The sequence below is a fragment of the Numida meleagris genome, chromosome 2, assembly GCF_002078875.1.
Source record: "Numida meleagris isolate 19003 breed g44 Domestic line chromosome 2, NumMel1.0, whole genome shotgun sequence".
Lineage (NCBI taxonomy): Eukaryota > Metazoa > Chordata > Aves > Galliformes > Numididae > Numida > Numida meleagris.
Genome location: NC_034410.1, coordinates 28266488 through 28289313, shown reverse-complemented (window position 1 = coordinate 28289313; position 22826 = coordinate 28266488). Strand labels below are relative to the sequence as shown.

General features: G+C 37.0%; 1 protein-coding gene across 7 annotated transcripts in view; it reads left to right on the top strand.

The window, feature by feature from the left end:
- Positions 1–22826, top strand: part of ISPD (isoprenoid synthase domain containing) — a 122645-nt gene that overhangs the window by 18039 nt on the left and 81780 nt on the right. For all 7 annotated transcript variants that reach the window (XM_021386779.1, XM_021386778.1, XM_021386774.1 and 4 more), the window contains exon 3: positions 12479–12628. In XM_021386779.1, the coding sequence (XP_021242454.1) occupies positions 12479–12628 (150 nt within the window). The remainder of the gene's footprint in view (positions 1–12478; positions 12629–22826) is intronic.

The following is a 22826-nucleotide window of genomic DNA, read 5'->3' as shown; positions in this document are numbered from 1 at the left end:
ACATATCAAATATGTAACAGCGTTCTTTAAAATGTCCAGGTCTTTATGCAAGGAGAACTTTCCTGTTGAAAGATGGACATGTGGATGGATATAATCAATATGATTACAATAAGTGCATTCTTAGCAGTTGAAGAACTAGGATTTGATTATAGAATAATTGGCTATTTCCAAATGTAAGACTCTTAAGTATGAACTTGCTACAGAATCTGTGTGCCTGAATCCTCATTTATTGTACAAAAATATTAAGAGATTTTGAGATACAACTGCAGAATATAAAGGAAACCGTTCAGAGTGTACATACCTAATTCTATCAAAAAAATATTTAGATTTGGAAAGCTGTCTTCAGGAACTAATGGAAAATGAGAATGAAATATTTCTCACCATTTAATGGGATTAGTACTAGTTGTCAGAAGTGTTTCTGAGTGAAGGTGGCATATTTTTAGGTTAGGGTTTACACATACTGAACCACGTAATGGTAGAGCTATTGAAGATCTTTAAGGGGAAAGAGCTCCACAACCTCTCTGGGCAGCTTGTGCCAGTGCTGAGACACTGACACAGTACAGTTGTGCTTCCTAATATTCAGAGAGAACCTCCTGCGTGACAATATGTGCCTGTTGCCTTTTGTCCTGGCACTGGGCACCACTGAAGAAAGCCTGACTCTGTCTTCTGTACATCCTCCAGTCATGTATTTATATAAATTGATGAGATCATCCTTGAGCCTTTTCTTCCTGAGGCAGTCCCAGCTTTCTTAGCTTTTCTGTGTAGGAGAGATGCTTCAGTACCTTGATCATCTGTGGTCCTTCTCTTGACCCTATCCAGTATGTCCATTTCTCTCTTGCACTGGGGAGCCCAGAGCTAACACAGCACACCAAGTGTGGACTCATCAGTCCTCAATAGAGGGGAAGGATCACCTCTTGACCTGCTGGCAGTACTCTTAATACAGCCCAAGATACTGTTAGTTTTCTTTGCTGCAAGGGCACATTTCTGGCTCACATTCAACTTGGTGACCAACTTGGTCCTCTTCTGCAAATCTGCTTTCCAACTGGTGGCCCCTAGCATGCCTTGGTTTGTAGGTTTGTTCCTCCTCAGGGGCAGGGCTTTTCACTTCTCCTTGAAGTTGAGTGTGCCCTCAGCAAGGGTGCAGATGATATAAATTTGTTAAAAGGCAGAATGCACGAATCTCAGTCTCCTACATGTAAGTGATACAATGATCTGGAGCCACAAGCTTACAGGTAGTCTTCATGAAATCACAACAGTCTCACAAGGTTAATGTCTTCGTCCTCGTCTTGAAATGATGACACCGTGTTTATTCTTAAGCCATTTGGATCTTTTTTTTCCTAGCTATTCTTAGTGTGGTTTTGCTGCTGTATGGAAAATAGTTCTACAATGTATTCTTTTTTCAAGTCTGTAGTAATGGATAACTATCAGAAACATACTAATGTTTCCATTGCTTTTGGCATTATTGACCCCATAGAAAGTTAGAACCGTCTCAGTAAAGCCTTTATTTGTTTTCTCTGCTGAATGGAGGACTAATGCATTGTTAGCAGATTACTCAAAGTCTTTGTTCCAGCAGGCTGTAGTGTTTGGCAGTGGGAAAGCACTGGTATTTTTGCAACTATCATTTCCCAGTTGCAATTTCAATGACTTAGATGAGTTGTTGCATTCATTAGGAAGAGTGCAGCTCAAGCAGCTCAAATACATGAATCATAGTCAGGAACATAAATTGCCACCTCCCTTTCTTTGTTACCTTTCTGTATTGTACTAACACAGCCCAAATAACTGTGCCTAACACCATTAATATTTAATACTTTTTAAAGAAGGTGATTTAATCCCATAGTTTTTAGCTTCTGAAAGACTACAGTAATTTCTACCTTACTTTCTTTTATGTAGGATTAAGTTATCCTGGAAATAAATTTCTAGCGTAACTTTCTCTACTTGAATGGTTGTTGAGATCACTTTCATGTGACATCTATAACGTGTACCTCCTTTACATTTAGAGATGTGTATGTGCCACTGTTGCTGATCTGAGACTAATGACAGGGGAATGGACCTCAAGTGTCTATAATAGAGTCTGAGCAGGGGGATCTCAGCTGGTCACATATGCATGAGGAGCTGAGTTAAGGCCTCCCCTGAATTTCCCTTAGCAGAGTGTGTGCCAAGAGCTTGGCACAAGAAGAGGCTTGAATGCTTGGTTGGTGAGCTGGCATTTATGAAGGGAGTATGGATGTTTTGTGGCTGCTGGAAAAAATGAAGACTGGAGCATATGGCAGAATAACTGTTCATTATAATTAACTGTAGGTGAACTGTTTGCTTTTTATAGTAGCTTTTATAGTTCTGTTCAATTGACTTCAATGTTAAAAAAAAAAAAAGAAAAATCTGCTCGTGGTGAATTACAGTTACAACTTAGAACCTTTTCATGGTTCACTTCAAAATGACATGTGAAATGAATTTCTGTAAAATTGAACAGAGTAGAAGGTGGAATATACATTACTTGTTTTTTTTTTTCCTTCAAAAGGAGCACACAGTCTCTGAATAGTGAGTTTGTGAAAGATATATAGAAGAATAAATGGAGGAGGAGAAAGTGAAAAAGTAATAATCATTGTTCTGTATTCTTGCCTATCATTTGTGATCAGTTAAATTGATTACGTTTTACCTTATTCCTTGAGGAGACTGGAGTCTGGAATAATCTGACGTCTAGAAGTTTGAATAGTGTAATCTTTTACAAGGGGGTTGCCATTCAGATACAAGATGAAAATTACAGCTTCTTAATCTATTAGTGTAATTTTCAGTAAGAAAAATGTCAACTTGTTCACTTCCACAACTATTTCATTTAAGAAATTCGTATAAGATTAAAAATGTAATAAAACAACCAACAATAGTAATTAGAAAACTGATCTAATCCTGTCAGATATACTCAAAGATTCTGTGTTGAATGGAAGAGATAATTTCATTAAATATAGATCCATCCTTTTGTTTAGGCCTATTTTAAATGCAAGATGGCTTCATAAAGCTATCTAGATTATTTTAGATCATTTTCTTTTACCATGAAGGTATAAATATTCATTTTTTCATTAAAACAAGATAGGGTATCTCTGTATTTCTATATTTTAAAAAATTATCTATTTATGTATTTCATATACATATTGTTCATATGTTTATATGTATAAATTGCACTCAACAGTGTTGAAAATGAAGAATCTGAGTGCATAAAATATATAGTTGCCACATCATAGAATCATTAGGGTTGGAAAAGGCCACTAAGATCAGCTAGTCCAAGCGTCCTGATTAGCAAAAGGAAATACCAAATTTAATGTAAAACTAGCCAAATGGTTATATGATGTCAATCTTAAAGCAGGTAGTTAAGTAATGATACTACTGTTTGAGGTGTTTCTGCTGATTTAATTAATAATAAAATCAGCGTTCTAAATCCCTTTTGCTTTTATCTTTCATTCTGCATAAGCTAGATTAGTAGGTAGGAAATGTCAGGAATTTATTTTATGATGGTTCTGGGAATCATCTATTGGGAAGGATTCTGTCTGGAGCTTCTGTTTTATCAGCATATCAATTTATCAGTCTATTGGGGTCTGTCTTGTCTAAGTGATCTGTAATTGTCCTGTTCATATCATCAAAATAAGCACTTGAAAAGCGATCATTCTGGCCAATTATATGTGGCAGACTCTGAAAGAGATTCTCAGCCCTTGATAAGGGCTAGGCATGCACACCTCTCCAGATTTTTCTGTTTTTCCCCAAATACTGAGTTTTTATCCAAACGTGTCCCCAGCTGCGCTTTTGGTCAAGTTCACTATCTGGATGGTTGATGGAAGGGCATTGCCTGCCCTGCATTTTAAATGAAGTTTCTGAAAGTCAAGATGACCTGTTTCATGTGCTGTAATAATTTCCTGGACTAGTTCTGTGGTTATCCTTCTGTTTCCAAGAAATTGTGTAATTTCAGTAGGATATTCCCCTTGTTCTGTCTTTTTCAAGGGAATCTCTTTGTTTTTCTTTGAGAAATCTTACTTTTTCCCACAGAATAATGTTTGGAATTCAGCATATTGTTGATTGGATAAAAGCAATATTTACTGGCATTTGTAAAGGTAAATGCTTTAAATATGAAAGAATGGAAATTAACATGTGCAATCTTAATTTCTGAGGAACAGTTTCAGCTATCAGTAACTTCATTTTTTTATAGCTAATTGTGGCTCTGACATGTCCTGATATACATGTACTATCCCCAGTTACTCAGATAATGTGTACTGATAAAGGTGACCTCATTAGGAGAAATGTTTTCTTTTTCTTAAGGAGTGTCATAAATATACATTACATTTGTTTAAGGAATCCTGTCTCTTTGAAGTCAGTTCAATGTACAATATAGTGTCAGCTCATTAACATTGGTTCAAAGTATATATTAAATTTCCGATTAAACATCCCGTCTTTTGCAGCTAGGAATAAACACAATTATAACTTCTTCCTTCCTGCTGTTGGTTTAAGATTAACGTGTCCAAATTTCGTGAGTTCTGCTGTTATTCCTAGCCAGCTGGGAAAACAGACTTTAAGGAAATTAAGTGAAGTTAAGCATACAAGCCCTTTTCATAGTGTTCAACACACATGTTCAAATTAGCTTTCTTTTTGTCTGGCTGATGATGAAGTTTAGTATCTGTGTTACACCAGGCTTGTTTAACATTTCGACCAGTGCTATCCTTAGGCAATTAAAATCTGCCAGTACAAACATGTGGAGGCAACTGGAATTGGTCTGTTTGGTGATACTATCTGCACTGAAGGAACTTCAGCGTGTCTCTCATTAAGGAGAATCAAAGAGATGGTGTGCTCATGGTAACTTCAATTTGAATATTTTTTTCAATAAAATTCTAAATAAAGTAATTAAGATTTACTCTTGCTCTTCGATAATCCAGCAAGCCTTAGTCTGTAATGGGTTTGCAACCCAAATTATGAATTGTACTTGTTGGTAGAACTCCTGTCCCAACTGCAGAATTGCCACACAAATTATGTTCGTGCTGCATAGTAAAGTCTTAGTGTGAGCGTGTGTGTAAGTGTGATAGACCCTGAACTTGAATTTGTGTTTCCTAATGGTCATGAGAGTACTTCAGTGTTTATTGTGGCCTCCTATTCTTTACTCAGTCACCCTGGATGTACTATAGTCTTATCTTCATGCCACATCTAGCGCTTAAGGGAAGAGTGTGCAGATGAGGCACTGTTTTATGGGGATCTTATGAATGTGATGTTAACAGAAGGAGTTTTGTTTTGTTTATTGACTTGAATTCATGCAGCCAGGCTGCTGCCTTGTCTTGCTGTGCAGCAAGTAGATGGGTTCTAGGTTCAGAATGAGGCTCAGAACTCTGGGCACTGGGTACAGACTTGTTTGGAAGTTTGGCTGGCTTGGACTTGAACATGTTTTAAAAAAACTTGAACAAGTTTTCAAAAACTGTATAGGTGGAGCTGAACCATAGTTTGCAGCTGTTCCTCCATATAGGAGTGGTAGCTTATAGTTTGTGTCATAGCTTTGTCCAGTCTTTGTCATCCAAATTGAATTTTTGTGCCAGGTAGCATAAGTGGAACGGATATGAAGAAATACTCAGTCTTCCATCTCTGCTGTGGGCTCCAGAGGTTTCTCATAGATTACAACTTTAACAGAGAAGGTAAATTGTAGCCCTAGACAACAACTGGATATAAAATGTAGAAAAGGAGAAAAAAAAATAATGTGATGTTTCATATTTCCATGAATTACTTTGAATGAACATTGGAAAAAACTTCAGATAGTTCTATGACTTTGTTAGGTATTCCCCAGTTCAGATTTACAATATAAAAAATGTGAAAAGAAGGTCCACTTAAATACGTGAAATGTTTTAATCTTGTAACTGAGTTTTTGTTTTATTTTTCTTTGAGAGTTTTGTTTGGTAACTTTGAAATGGGAAATCTTTCAGTAAAGACAATTCTGCTAATTTAAATGGCAATTACTGAGGATGGCTGAAGCATGTTTGTTCATTATGATAGATACAATTAGCTTGACTGCAGATGTCTGAATAGAAGTGCATGTTTCTACCAGTTTTATGCATCACATATACTGTGTTTACTTCTGATTTTTTTCATACTGTAGATGGCTGTGAATGCCCTTCATGGCAAGTAATTGGATTTGTGTATAAGAATACTTACTCTGTAGTAACATGTGGAAACGGTTTGATGGAAGAAAGTGAGAGGAAATTAATCATAGTTGTTCTGAGCTTCTTTTGCTGGTTCATAGCCAGACCTAATTTAGACTGGAATTCTTACGGCGATGGTCATGTTTGGTAACACATAAATAATCTTTCACTTAATAAATAACATTCCAGGACATATTTTCAAGCCATTCGATGCCTAGCTTGTCTAAGTTAGCATAGATTGTTATTTGTTGTTGTTATTATGTAGTTGAACAGTGTTTTAATCCTAACCTTGTCTTTGTGGAAGTGCAAGATAAAATTGTTTGTGTGTTTACCAAATTCACCTCTACAAAATTGTCTTTAATGAAGCTCCAGAGTGGATGTATTCATCTTTCTAAGTGTGACTAACCCCTCAATCACCAGCATATAGTTTCAAAGAAATCAGCTACCTTGAAGTGATAAAAACATATTTCTACGTCCAGTGTATATAAACAAGACACTTTTAATAAGGCAGTGTGATTAAATCATTTGATTTAGTCTTGGTTCAGTGCTGTTTTGTTTGCCATGGCAACAACTTTGCTTAAAGAATTAGAATTAAGAAATAAGAACATTGAGAAACCATGTAAAAACATCGGAATGGGATATTCTTTTGAAGACGGCACTCGTAAGCTTTGTAGGTATTTGATATCAGACATATTTGTAAGTAATTTTAAAACATTAAATTTAATGCTGTATAGGATGTACATTTGCTTTATACTACTAGACAGCTGGGGAGGTGGAAAGCGTAGACAAAAATGAGCTTCAGTGGAGTGAGAAGCTATGAATGGAGAAGAAAATTAGTGATGGTGTAATTCAAAAGTAGAAGGGAGGAATGGGAGAGTCTGATCATTTTGGACTAACTTCTGAAGGTTTAAGGCTGTGATTATTTCTCACCTAAAGCTCGGGGTTGTGAATTGGCCATGTAAGTGAACTTTGTGGGTCTGCATTAATATTCGGGGTCAGCTGGGGGAAGGGGTGTGCAAAGGCATAGCATTCTTCTTTTTAGTATGTCAACTTGCAGTACCTGTGGTCTGACCTTGTTACCCCGCTGCTGTAAAATAACAGTAATTGCTGTTGCAGTATTTTTGGTAAGGATTTTGTGGCACTGAGTTTTGTTGTTTTTTTTTTTCTCTTCCTAGTTCATGTCATTAATTGCTGAGTTTTGGAATTATTTTCTCTTGTTCTATTTCATCTCTTGTTACCAAAAAGGCATAGAACAGTGATACAAATGTGTTGCTTTCCATGCTGCTTTGGAGCTTCTGACTCTGATAACTTGTTCTTGGCAAGTCGTATTCTAGATGTGGAGTGTTGGTCTTGGTTGAATGCAGTATCAGGGAAATCTGTAACCTGGACAATTTCTTGCCTGTCATATAAGCTTCGCCTGCCCCATCCCACACAGGCCTTTTTGAAATTTCAGTGGGTTCTGATTTTTTTTTTTTAAGTAGCATGAGGTTTTTCAGTCTTTTTGATTATTCAAGAAGAATTTGTGTTAGCCAATTTGCGATTATGTATGTAGGCTTCTGTGGCCTGAACATTCGTAGTTTATTTTGTAATTAAAGGTATCATGAGTACTGCTTGGATTTTACTGTCCTTTAATTGTCTGATCCCTAATCTCACTCTGGGTGAATATTCACCGATTACATCCATCTAAATCATCTCTGTTCAGAATAAAAGTATGATAAAAATGAGAATGATACAGTGCTGCTTTAAACTGGAAAGATGGACTAGTATGCCTTGAATCTACTGATAATACTTAAGGTACTGTGCTACTGACTGACGTGATGCCCTTCGTTCTATACCTTTTTTTCAGTCGTCATGAATTCTTTAAATCTTGACTGTATTCTATGCTGTATGGAGTTAAGCAAAAAGCTGGATACAAAATGGAGAACTTGTTCATAAACATTTTTCATTTGTGCTGTTTAAAATAAGCCATGAGAGACGCATCCTGTTTCTAAAACTATCTGAAGATGGTGTCAGTTTCCAGCAGATGCATGAAGGAGCTTGTTTCTGGCAGACACTGCTTTATCACTTCCACTGAAGTTGATAGAATTGTGTACTGTGACATTTTAAGGTAGTTTTAAAGAAATAACTGAGTTTAAATGGATGTGGATTTGTTTTTTTTTTTCTCCCATTATTTTGTCTGCAAGAAAATTTACCATTAGCAGTATTTCATATTTCATTAGCAGAGTTTCAGCATCTCAATATTTGTTTCAATGTCTCTTATGCTCAGAAGGATTCTTTAGGAGCTTACCCAGGTATTTTGCTACTTTATCAAATCTATATAACAAAATATGTGGGGGAAGGAAGAAGTATATGCATTTCCTGTTCATGGCAGATCTAGTGCTTGACTTGTCTTCAGTGTGGAGTGGCTTGAAGGCTGTAAAGTGGATGTTTAAAGAGATTGTTTTGCTGTCCATTAACTATCCACTTCACATGTAGGAACTGTGTATCATGCATTTTATGTATGATCCACTTGAGGTCTGGGTCAAAATGATTAGGAACTGGAGGTGGGATCTCTGCGGAGGGTAATATTAGTGTTTAGATTTGGGCACTTCCTTCAGATTCAGATGATTTTGCGGTAGGCTAATACAAAGTTTAAAAAAATCTGTAAAACTATCGTGCCATATTAATAAGTATTTATAATTTTAAACAAGGCCAGATGTTTTGGGTTATGCTTTTGTTTTTCAAACTCATGTCTGAATCCCTTACCTGAGAGCTGCACCAAGTACCTGTACATTCCTGACATAAATAGCAAGTCAAAGCCTCTCAAATGAGAACAAATAGGATTCACATTTAATGTATATACTTTTTACTAACATAGAAAGAGTTCTGCTGTTATGGATTTGTAACTGAAAAACCAACATGGAAAGTCCTCAGAATAAAATATTTGGTGTTGTGATGGAATGGACACATGCTTCTGGATGATTGTGCTTCACTTGCATCCCACAGTCATAAGGGGCAAAAGGTCCTTCAAGTACAAAAATGCTTGGCCATGATATACTCTAATGTTCAGATTTCTGAACTGAAAAATATTATCTATAGGCCTATCCTACGTACCTAAATTCCCTGTTCCATTCATTGAAAGACTGCTAGGAGAGGCCTGTATTTGAGAACAACATTCATAACTCAGTTCTTCTGTTTGTAGTGCCAAATACTATGTTTAGACCTTGAATGAAGATACCTGTGAGCCAATTTTGGAACCAGAAATGTGTGGTGAGTTCTATGTTTGGCAGCTGTGTCAGCATATGCCAACTGGTGAATGTTACCAGAAGTATTTCAGATGCAGGACTTCCTGTGCTAGGGGCTCAACCCTCTTGTCCCATAAGAAAATGATGTGGGACATACATAGGTCAGATTTTCCCTTGCTTGATCCTTGTTTCTCCCATTCTGAAAATGGCCTTAGGAACAGCTACAGTCAGTGTGTCACTGAAATGGTAAACGCAGCAGTGTAGGGTCACAGCGTCTGGTTGAGGGACCACGTGCATGTTTGCTGAGGAAGAGGAAGGACTTGCAAATAGGTGAGCCAGTACTGAGGAAAACAAAGTTAGTCATAAATTCTATTCTTCGTTTTAAACTTCATGTTTTCAGTTATTGTCAGGGATAGTTTGAGAGGACCTGCTGCAGAAAACAAATGGAAGGCAGCTGAGAAACCCTCAGCCTGACACACCGGACTCAGTTCTGGGGTAACATAAAGCAAAATTGTAATTGTTAAAAAATTCCATTTGTTAAAATTCAAGAGCTGTAAAACATCTAAAGTACTTGAAAGTTAACTGGGGGCTTTAAAAAATGAAAAAAATGATGTGTTTGGATTTATTAGAAATGAGATCTTCCTGAGTTTTCTGGAAGAGCTAGGCCTAAGCAAAGCAGGAGATGTGGTTCATTGTTGTCACAAAGATAGAGGCATTGATGAATTTTTATTGAGCAATAAACCAGATGTCAAGAAAACAATATGTTTCAGAGCTCTTTTAAGAATATTGTTTTGAGTATTTCAATTTTATTTAGAATAGCAGTTTGGTTTTTTGTTCCTCGGAGTGCGTGTTTCACTTGTGAGATTTAGTTATGCAAGTCACATTGTATTCTGTTGGCCTGTTTTATGCTTAAAATGCAACATGACACAATTGTTAAAAACTGTAATAAAATATTGGATCAGCCTAAGAAATCCTTTTTCTAACTGGTTTTCTGCAATGGTAACTGTTTCGGAAAAAAAAAAGACATAACTAATTACAGAAAAGCTGTGACTAGCGTGCTGCTCTCTCTCTTTTCCCATGACCTTCTAATTTTATAATTTTTTTTGTGTGTGACCAATTAAAACATGATAGCAGAGCAAAATAACTTAATGCAAATGTCCAGCAGCTGAGATGGGGAGGTAATAATCCATAGCCTGGAATCATACAAAAATAGAGAGGGGACAGGTTACAGATAGTTTAGTCCTTGTACTCCTGCTTGCACTCAGATTTTACTCAAAGTACATGCGTCAAGTTTTACTTCTCATTTAAATAATTGTTTTATTACTAAAATTAAAATTTAGTTTTGTCAATTTGTCTCTTCTATGACAGAAATAAAATACATCCTGCCTAGATGACTGCTTAAAATCCTTTGCAGACAGTTTTTCTGTGATTTCATGATTTTTGCCTTTTTGGGTTTTATGTTTTGCCTTTGGATGACATAAGATACTGTCATTTCCTCCATACAGTATTAATATAGATATCTTCTTACTTTTATTAGAAAGAAGTACTTAGAAGATTTTGAGAAAATGGTTCAGGTATTTCTGTCATATGAATCTTTTGAATCTTTTCTCCCTTTGCTCTGCTCCATGCCCAGGTAGCTCATGCATATCACAGCACTTAGGGCATGGGAAGTTGATTAACATCCCTGTCCTCATTATACAAAACAATGAACTCAGAAGCTACGTTTTAGAACTCGTAAACTGCTCAACACACTGACTGTAGCTCTCTGTTTTATTGTTCAGTAGTGTGAAAAGAGGAGGGAACACAACTGTAGTTCTTTCTCTCAGAAGCGGAAGAAAACTTAGGGTTCTCTTTTTGCCACTGTATGCTTATTTGAGGTCAGAAATGCTGTGAAAGATGACAAGACTCAACTGAGAAAGGACATGGGTTGCAAAAATATATAGATAGATAGATAACCGTGTTTTTATTTTTTGTTGTAAGATACTTAACTTCCTTTATGGCAAAGTTTACCAGGCCTCTGAAGATCTGTGGTTTGATTGCAGTGAAGTGCCAGAATTCAACCTTGGATGTGATTTTCTATGTATACTGATCAAAGATGCTTGGTAATTTGAAGTATTTTAGAACAACATCATTTATTTTTAAAGTTATTCTTCAAAATAGGTAATAAACACACCATTGTCACTGCTTGGCATTGTTAGAAAGCATCCTTTTCTCCAGGTGACTTGATAAGCAGTGTTCTGCTCCTGCATCTTTCTCTTCTTGAATAAATTGCATGGATTTCTCTTGTTCCAGTTGCTTAAGTGACTGATGAAGTGTGGATAACTTCTTGTTTCAAAATCATCCAAAACTGCTATAACAGCTCTGTTTCAGAAATATCAGGGATCTTTAATGTTATAAGTTGATAAAAACATCGAGGGAATTTTTTTGATTGATTTCAAATCTAAGCAAGTACAAAATTGAAGTATAAACCTTTCAGTATCTATTCTAAGGCACGGTGATGCTGGACATGGAATGCTTTCTGATTATACCATGTTCTCAGTGACTTTGCTGGTAAGTGTGGATACTCAGTATTTCACAGCTTGAATTCAGTGTGGAGGAATGAGCTCAGTCTTCTGAATTTTTTCTTGTTGCTTATTTCTGAGCAGTTTAGCCAAATTGAAACCTGTTAAAGCAATAGATGTTGTGAGATGTTGTGGATTGTTAAGGTCTTCCATGTTTGTCTCCTGCTGTTTTAAATCTGAATCAGATTAGGTCTGTGCTCACAGCCACCTCCTGATATGTATGTAGAACTAGGTCTGAAAAAAGGACATCTCAGATCTGCACACATTTTGCAATAGATGTTTATGAAGGATTTATAATTTGTGTGTGCATGTTTTTAAATTGGCCCTCATTATGTACTGAATATAGTCCTCCATGGCTGTATTGATGTGAAAAGTCTTAATGCAGAATAAAGAGTATGACTTAACGTATTATGAGAATTATAAATAAGTAGAAAACTTCCTTTAAAACTAATTTTAAAGATTTTTTTTTTCTTTTGAATGCGGCTAGCTGATATACATTAGTATTAACAGTTAGGTTTCTTTGTGTTTTGTTTCATAGGCAGCAGGAGCAATTCGTCCTCTAGTTTCTACTGTTATTGCCTCTGGTGCAGATGGATGTTTAGACCACTCATTGGAACGTGCCAGGTACAGAGCAAGTGAAATGCCTCAGGCTTTCTTATTTGACATAATCTATCAAGCATACCAACAGGTAAGACTTCGAGTTTTCTTATTAGACTGTTTTACCTTGATTTTAGTGTTTAAAAACAAAACAATCAAAAATAGCGATTCAGCATCTATTTTGAATCACATTGAATTGTATTTGCATTGTTTCTCTGTGGTATTTTGATGACAGTGGTTTATCATTCTCATATATTTAAGTGTTTTGCAGTATCAAACTGACAAATACAAGGTGGTAGGTAAGGGGTCTAAACTACTGGCAAGACTGATTCCATTTTTATTGCACATTTAATTTATTACTTAAGTGAGGAGGCTAATGTTCTTAAAGTTGGGTATTCATTAGGTATGTTTTGTTGAAAGAGTTTCAAGTAGATTTTTGCATACATAGTGTAGTAATGGCATTATGTAAGAATATGATAAGATCCAAGCTATTTTGCAGTATTTGGATAATATTACCTTTGTATATCCAGGTAAATGTTTAAAGTGTTTTGTATTGCTTATATTATAATAAATGATCGTAATGTACATACTTAGATTAGTGAAAATAATATTTTACATTGTGTCTTGTATTATTCATTATTTTTCAAATACATGGTGTTAACTTCACCTTCATTTAAGAAAAAAAAATGTGGGTAATATAGTATAACCTGACTTTTTTCCCTTTATCCCTCCTGAGGAGTGCTTTCCTTTGCCACACCCTGCATTCACAGTTTACTGGAAGCACTCCAGGCTTTTGTCTCAGCGCTCTATTTCCTTTTCATTCATCACCTTGTGGAAATTGCCTGTCCTCCAGGTATTTTCCAGATTGACTGGAAGTGGAGCATTTCTTCATTTGTCTCTTGGAAGGAATTATTTTTCACTCCGCTAATGCTGACAGTTATGCTTCCCATCAGTCTTTCATTTTTAGAGTAAACATGACCAAATTATTGATAGTCACCTTCAGAGAGTACACAGCTTTGAAGTCACGAAGAACAGAACAAATGCATGGACAAGCAATGAAGAATACTTTGAAATGTTGGCAGAACTTCTGTGTCATAACCTTTATGTGTGACACCTGAAGCTGTTCGTAGATGCTGAAGATGGAGTGCTGTCCAAGATGAAGAACTACTCAAACGATTGGACTAGCTCCAGCCATTTTGCTTCTAATGTGAGGCAGGGAGATGTTCATGGTGTACATGGCTTCTAAATGAAAGTCTCTAGCTTGAATGTAGTGAGAATACCTGTGATAAAGCAGTGTTAAACAAAAATAGAACACACATCAAAAGACAACAGTGAATGTTGGCTATGCAACCATTTATTTCTTTTTCGTTTTCTCAAAAAAAAAAAAAAGGCCCCTCTATTTTTTCCTACTGCGTTTGCTCTTAGTTTGCAGATACAGTAGAGCTGGCAAAAACATTAGAAGCTTTTGCTTCTCAATGCCTTACTCAAAAGGCAACTATATTTGCAATCCCTATGCTCCTCTGAATAGTGCTATCTTCTCACATATTAATTCCATCAGTTGTCTTTTTGTATCCCTGCTCTTTCAAAGACAAGCCACCAAAGTTGTTAGCAAGCAACCAAGGCTATGGTTTCTTGTCCCCAGTTCCCTTTGCGTTGGCTAAATTCTGGTCATTAAAATGCTCTGTGCCTTGGAGCTCTGGGACGGATAACACTTCGCTAAACCTCTCAACTCATATTGTTTGCTAATTATTTATGTTTCAATGGTGCCTAGCTGTCCAAGTCAAGGATTAAAACCCTATTGTTCTGCTACAAACAAAAAAAAAGATAGATAATCGCTGTCCTTAAGAACTTAGTAAAGCTTCTATAGGACAGATTTTTATAGGAATGGGTGCAGCTTATGGTGCTTTGTAGATATTAGTAGGCCCATAATTAGTTCCGACAACATCATGGTAAAGTAGGCAAGTGTCGTATAGATGAATAAAAATATAATGTTACTGTCCATATTGGAAGTCCCTCACAAAGCTGGGAATGGATTAATTCAGTTTGGCTCATTTAATTCATGACCATGATCCCATGCATTTTATACAGATGTGATCTTTTTGCAACAACAGTGGGAGAAAAGCAGCAGTCAAACATGCATTTCTTAGAAAGACAGGCATTTGAATTTTTGCTTTAAATAACATTGCATTGAGGGTGAAATGGAATACCACTTTAAAATTCTTTCTATTTAAATACATCATCTGGTGTGAGTAAGTAGATTTAGAGAGTTTGCTTCCAGATTTGTTCTTTTTCATAAATTTAGGATCTCTGGGAATCTTAACCACTAAACTACAACATTCAATTAAATGTCAGTTCTCTTGTCCTTACAGGCTACCTATTTACAGTCCTTTCCGATTTTCTTGTTTTACACAGGTCTGAGCAGAGCAGACTGGTTTACCTTTTTACTTTTGTATGCTCTTCATCTTTCTTAAACTAAAAATCACTACTTAAGAATAATTTTTCCATTTCTTGCTTGATTAAAAAAAGACAATGATGATTTGGGGAGCAATACATGCCTTGTACATAAAGTTTGTTGAAGTTTGATATAACAGATGCCAAAGATTTAGAATCATAGAATTGCTCAGGTTGGAAAGGACCTTCAAAAATCATCAAGTCCAACTGCAACCTAACCATACTACTCTAACAACCCACCACTAAATCATGTCCCCGAGCACCACACCCAAATGGTTTTTAAACACATTCAGAGATGGTGACTCAACCACCTCCCTGGGGAGCCTGTTCCAGTGCTTAACAACCCTTTCTGTAAAGAAGTTTTTCCTGATATCCAACCTAAACCTCCCCGGCGCAACTTGCGGCCATTTCCCCTTGTCATGTCACCTGTCACCACTGAGAAGAGACCAACCCCGCTCTCACTGCAATCACCTTTCAGGTATTTGAAGAGAACAATAAGGTCTCCCCTCAGCCTCTTCCCCACACTAAACAGCCCCAGTTCCTCTAGTCTCTCCTCATAGGGCATGTTCTCCAAGCCCTTCGCCAGCCTTGTTGCCCTTCTTTGGACCTGCTCCAGCACCTCCATGTCCTTTCTGTACTGAGGCGCCCAAAACTGAACACAGTATTCAAGGTGAGCCCTCACCAATGCCTGTACTCAGGTACAAGGGAAGGATGACTTCCCTAGTCCTGCTCACCACACCATTCCTGATACAAGCCAGGATGCCATTGGCCTTCTTGGTCACCTGGGCACACTGCTGGCTCATATTCAGCCAACTGTCCATCAGCACACCAGGGTCCTTTTCCATCAGGCAGCTTTCCAGCCACTCCTCCCCAAGCCTGTAGGGTTGCCTGAGGTTGTTGCGACCAAAGTGCAGGACTCAACACTTGGCCCTATTGAAACTCATACGGTATACTTTGGCCCATTGATGCAGTCTATCCAGGTCCCTCTGTAGTGCCTTTCTACCCTCCAGCAGATCAGCACTCCCTCCCAACTTGGTGTCGTCTGCAAACTTACTGAGGGTGCACTCAATCCCCTCATCAAGATCATTGATAAAGATGTTGATTAGAAGAGGCCCCAGCACCGAGCCCTGGGGGACACCACTCGTGACTGGCTGCCGAGTGGATTTAACTCCATTGACCACAACTCTCTGGGCCCGGCCATCCAGCCAGTGTTTCACCCAGCAGAGCGTATGCCCGTCTAAACCATGGGCCAGCTTCTCCACAAGGATGCTGTGGGGGACAGTGTCAGAGGTCTTACCGAAGTCCAGGTAGACCACATCTACAGCCTTACCTTCATCCACTAAGCGGGTCACTTTGTCGTAAAATGAAATCAGGTTTGTCAAACAGGATCTACCATTCATAAACCCATGCTGACTGGGCCTGATCCCCTGGTTGACCTTTAACTGATCCATGATGTCTCCTGAGATTATCCATTCCATACCTTCCCTGGCACCGAGGTGAGACTGATAGGACTATAGCTACCAGGGTCATTTTTCCGCCCTTCTTGAAGATGGGAGTCACATTTGCTAGTCTCTAGTCAACTGGAACATCCTCGGTTAGCCAGGACTGTTGAAAGGTGGTGGAGAGTGGCCTAGCAACCACATCTGCCAACTCCCTCAGCACTCTATGGTGCAATCCATCTGGCCCCATGGGCTTGTGAGTGTCCAGCTTTCGGAGCAGGTCCAAAACTGTCTCATCATGGATTGTGCATGGCCTATTCTGTTCCCCATCTGCCAGCTCAAGGGGCTGTGTGCCCAGGGCACAGCTAGTCTTACTATTAAAGACTGAGGCGAAGAAGGCATTAAGTACCTCAGCCTTATCCTGATCCTTGGTCACCGTGTTGCCCTCAGCATGCAACAAGGGATGGAGATTCTCCCTAGCCCTCCTTTTACTGTTGATGTATTTATAGAAATATTTATTTTTGTTCTTCACCTTAGTGGCCAAGTTCAGTTCTAGCTGGGCTTTGGCTTTTCTAATTTTCTCCCTGCACAGCTTTACTATGTACTTGTAATCCTCATAAGTTGCTTGCCCCCTCTTCCAAAGACCATAAACTTTCCTCTTGATCCTGAGTTCCAGTTTAAGGTCTCTGTTCAGCCAGACCAGTGTTCTACCCCAATGGCTCGTCTTCCATGACTTGGAGATGGTCAGCTCCTGCACCATTAAAATAACTTCCTTAAAGTATTCCCAACTGTCCTGGGCTCTCATGCCCTCCAGAACTACCTCCCAGGGGACTCTCTCAACCATGCTCTGAAAGAGGCCAAAGTCTGCCCTTCGGAAGACTTGTAGTATTTCTTAAAATAAATGTATATTGCAGTGAATTCCCTTTACCTGTGATGCTAAAAAACAAACACAGGTTTTTGAGGACATTTGTCCAGGTTGTTTGCATGCGTATTTTGTGTGTATGTGTGTGTGTGTGTTGCATCTCATTTTTATATGCTGAATCTCAGCTTATTTTTCACTCTTTTGTATCTTTTGTGTAGCCTAAAATACACCTATTCCAAACAGATCTTTTGTGCTCAGATATACATTGTTTTCTAATGTAACTCTGACAATGTCAAGACTTCTGACATCACAAATATTAACTTTGCAACTTATAGTAGTGCTGTTGGAACCTTCTAAATTTAATTGCACAAAAATTACATGCACTTTTATTTTTAATGACTGAGAGCTCATTAGAACATGCCTTCTTCATTGGCTGCATATCCGATATATAATTGGTGCACTAAAAACATTTAAAGCCAATATTGAAACTAAGGAGAACCCATAATAGTGGAGCTAAAATGGCATCTTGATCTTAAAAGGCCTCATTACTGTGATTTTTGTGTCATTAGATTGAGCACTAGTTATAATAAATTAATAGGTATAATGGGATTTTGGCAGATAGAGGCACCTACTGTTATATTTCATGCAGCCTAATGCTTTCTGTTGCAAGTCTCTGTTCTGTTGGTTATATGAATCATAAGAAAATGGCTGTTTACTTCTGGTACAGTAAAGTATTCTGATGCCTCTGCATTGTAATAGGACTGTAAATTTTGGCATTGAAATGGTTCTGAAGAGAGAGATTGATGAATTACATATGCCTGTGATGTTATTTATCATGCATATGCCTCCTCAGCTCGTATCCTTATGAAATACCACACTACTTATGTTCTCTTAAAGTTACATAAGTTTTTATTTGGTATAATGTGTGCTAAGCAAAAGTGGACAAGCATAAGATACAAAGAATTGCAAGAGGAGTAGGAACTTTATATATAATGTATGTGATACCACACAGGCAGTAATATGATGCTTTAGGATTTTCCCTATGATGGTGGTTAAAAGGCCTTATATATGTGTTAAGGGGATAAACTTAACATACTGTGTCGTCCTAGTTCTGGTATGCCTTAGTTTGTGAGTTTGTCTTTCCTGTAAAATGAAATTAACTGTATCACTAACCTTCAGCAAATGTTAGTAGTATTCTAAATCAAAAAATACAAATCTCTAATAACTAGTGAAACTTGTGGAAAGGAGGTAAAATCACACCTAGCTACCCGGTACGGAAACCAGCCAGTTGTTTTTCTGTCTCTTACTCTCTCTCTTTTTTTTTTTTTTTGACTAACAAGAATTAAATTTCTGTTCTTTGGAAACATTTTTTTCCTATTCTCATCAGCCCCTGAGGATATCACTGAAGTTTAAGTGCTAGCTGAACATTCACCCTTTCCAAATAGAACAAATAAAGGATGAATTCTTTAGACCAGACTTTTTTTTTTTCTTAACATAGTCTCATGTTTCTGTTCATCTTTTTATATTAAATATGAGCAAATGCAAAGTTGGATCTTGTAAGTCTGGGAAGAGGAGGAGGGTGGGGGGAAAACTTACTAGAAGTCAAATGTTCCCCTGGAGCAGTATCTTATGAGGAATTAAGAGTATCAGGAAGTCAGGTAGACTACCTTTTTTTTCTCTAGTCAGTGTGGGCCAAGGCTGATTTCTCTGATACCTATTTCTGACATACTGTGGAATGCACAGGTATCCTTTGTCTTCAGTACAAATCATCTTGTTATGTCATGTCACATTAGTGCACAAAGTAAGGCAGCCATGATATAGAGTAGCTGAAGTTTTCAAGAAATCACAATATATTTTAAATGCATCAGCCGGTGTAAGGAAGGTAGCGGGAATGTTTCCTGATCTGTCAGAGAAACAATTGAAAATGGAAGCAGAAGAGAGGTATGTAGAGGACCCTGAATAGCTTCTGTGTTGGAGATGTAACCTAAAGCCTAGGGAGGAGGATATATTGTTAGAAAATTGTCAGCATCAATGATGGGTATACATAGTTAGTTTATTAATCTGTTGATAATCTGTTGAACCTTTTGTAGATTATGGAAGTTTATATTCAGCTAGTCAATGCAATGAAGCAGAAATAATAATAAGAGAATGCAGGAATATTCATTAAAGGAGGCTAAGCTTCAGGGTATTTAGAGATTTTTCTCTGCTTATTTAAAGTACTTTACAAATACCCACAAGAAAGATGCAAACCTTAGGGTTTCTATCTAAATTCTGCTGAGACTAGGTAGAGTATAGTAGTTTCTGGGATGACACCGCATTAATACATCTGTTTGTAGCTAACTTTACCCACTTCTTGGATAATAAGGAGTCACTTTTGCTTATGAGGGTTTATAGCATCTGCCTGCATGGGAGAGATCTGTTATATATAAGCATAGTAATGACAAGAAACAAAATAATAGTGTGTTGGGGAGAATCATGGAAATACTTTGATGCTAAATTCTGGGAGGCAGATGTTCTTCCACTCCCAAAAAATCATTTCAAGATGGGACTGAGATGGTAAGAAGAGATATTTTGCAAACTGTCCGAACAGATCCTCAGTAGAAGAAAAAGTCTTCATTTTTTCAAAAGTCATGAAATCCCCAAATTGTTCTGGTCTAACAAACTTCTGAGAATGTTCAAGGAGCATTTTGTCAGAATAAGAAAGGAAGTTGGCTATTGTTAGGCCCATTGTAGAAGTATTTGCTCAAAGCATTGTCTTTTCTGTATGTAAATAATAGGGAGTGTATTCCATGTGGATTTTGTAAACTTCTCAAGTGCTTTTTGAAGAGCACAAGATTACTAGGACTCTTCTTCAAACATGTGTGAAACATTTCAGTATCCTCTGTAGCAGGGAAGTGGAGTCAGCAGTAGCAGTTTAGTAATATTTTGGCATAGGTCAGGCGAGTCCTTCGAGGCAAAACGTCTAGACTGATGTGGGGATTTTCCTGTGGGTTCATTCTTTGTTAAAGAAATCAGTGTCATTCAAATTAACAATTGCCAGAAGCAACATACGATTAAGTGAACAGTAGCAGACAAATTGTTAACTAAAGCCTTGGTAACTTAGGGAGCAAGGGTCAGACTCAGAAGGACTATAAGGTCAAAATGCAAGTGAGGCAGAATTTGTCCGTTTCAGTCTAACACTGAAATCCTTAAAAAAAACACGAAACAAAAAAAAAAATAACACCTACCTCCTAAGACTAAAGATACTTGAATCTTCAGGGCATTAGAACTTTCTTAACATTGAGTAGATATTAAACTTTGTGTATACCAAGGCATTGAAGTTGTTGCCCACTCAGAGGAAAAAAGATATATAAATCTTTACCTGATACCAGTAAATGATGATTTGGTGATATGGGTTAGAAGTGTTTTGCTTTTGTACTACAAAGACACTGAAAAATATATCACAATTGTTTTTAACAAATGGCAAAAAGTAGGTAAGGTATGTAGATTCTATCATAACCTCTAATGGATTGTGTCTTGGCCTTCGTCTTCTTTAAAAAAAGCCAGACATCTTTTATTGTGTTTTGTTGTGAAGGTAACTTTACCTCATTCTTCAGCTTTGCTTACCTGCATTACTTAGCTGCATTTTATGTTCAGGTCTTCTAAATATAAACCATATACCATTGTACTGTTGTGGTTTTTCTAGTTCTGTGTTTCAGTTTCTTTCTAAAGCTTTTCTTCCTTCTCATCAACTGTATTCTGAAATACTGAAGCAAAATGTGATACGTAATTTTAGATGAACTAGCTAAAACAAAAAGCAGTAATCTGCTACATTTTTAAATTGTTTGAGGACAGTACTACAAGCCAAATCCTTTCTTCATATGGAGTCCTAAAAATAGTATACTTCCATCTACCTATAAAATGCAATAGATAATTATACTTTTAACATTGTCACCTACTTTGGTTGGTCCTAGGCAATGTATTTGGCTGAAGTAGCGTGGATTATTTCAACTTGTTAAAATTCCAACTATTAATTCCTTTGATGTTATACCAGTATAGATTTTAATTAGCCATATAATAGTATCAAGATGGAGAATAACTTTAAATTTTTAAATTTGCAGTTTCGACTTGTGAAATAACAAAGGAAGCCTTTCTACTGATTTACCTGTAGATCATTAGGATTTTAGATTCAATTGTCTGACAAGGAAGTCTGTGTATCCCCTCAATGATGAAAGATAATTTAATATGTTGTTTCTCCTTACAGAAAAAGTTTTTAGTTTAACAACATCCTTTTCACTGCCGTGGTCCATTTCTACTTGGACTTATGTCTGGTTTTAGTCCCATTAAAAAAAACAATGACAAAAAGACTGCTTGAACTTCAGTAGTATCTTAGTTCTTTTGCATTTAATTCCTGATGAAAATTGCTAATTTTTTTAGTTTTAATGTAAAATTTTCACTGAACTAATTTGTAATGAAGTTTTGCAAAAAAGTTTGATTTGCTTTTTTCCGTTCAACTTCAGGCTGATGCACTCAGACTACTGCTTAAATACACGGTTGTCAACCTCACATACATGAATTTCCAAATTTGTACAGTCTGTAGATCGTATTTCTAAGATGTTTTCCATGGAGATTTTACAGCTACTTCATCTGGCATCTTCTTATCCTGACAGCTTAGTCATGAGATTTAGAGGAAGTATTTTATTTTTCCTGTTTTCCTATCCATAAAACCCACTTAATTATTTTCAGATTAAATGTACTTCATGAATTTTGTTCAGCAGTGCATTCATCTATTCAAAACCTGCAGCTAGATCGGTGGTCTGTTGAGAAAACTATGCTAGCTTAGATAGCGCTGTACTTGATTAGTTCTTTGGCATAATGGTAGAGCCACGATATTGTATGAACTCCCACTTGCCCTAATTAATTTCTGCCACAAGAATGTTTGGAGAAATTCTAATTCTAAAAAAAAAAAATTGCTAATGGGATAATTGCTTCCATTTTATGGCACTCTTCATGCTTTAGAATCACAAAGTATTACAAATTCACATGTAAACTCTTACAGCCTTGATGCAGCACTGCAAAGCTGCCACAGCCTGGGTGAAATCTGGCACCTCTATAGTAGTGAAAGATATTACTTGGTGGAGTATGTTAGGGAGACATACAGCCATTATTAAAATTGGAAATTAAACTGGATTATGAGCGTTGTTTGAAGTGTTACTGTATTTACCCTGATAAAAATATTGTATCCATAAGAATCATCCATTTGACACAGACTCAGAAAATGCTAAATACTGAATGAGAGTCACCGTATGGAACAGACAGAAGACCACCCATCTGAATTGTAATCTACTCTTCAGAGAGCTAAGAAGAATACAATGTAGTGATGTTAAAGCTTTTCATCTCAGCTACTGACAATTTAGTGTATCCAAAGGCAAGGAAAAGGACTACTTATGATCATGCATAATTTCAAGATGTGATTCTCTATGTAAATTGTTTTAAGAGTGAATAATCTTCTCTGTACAAATTATTTAATAATAAAGTATGCACTTTACGTTATTCGG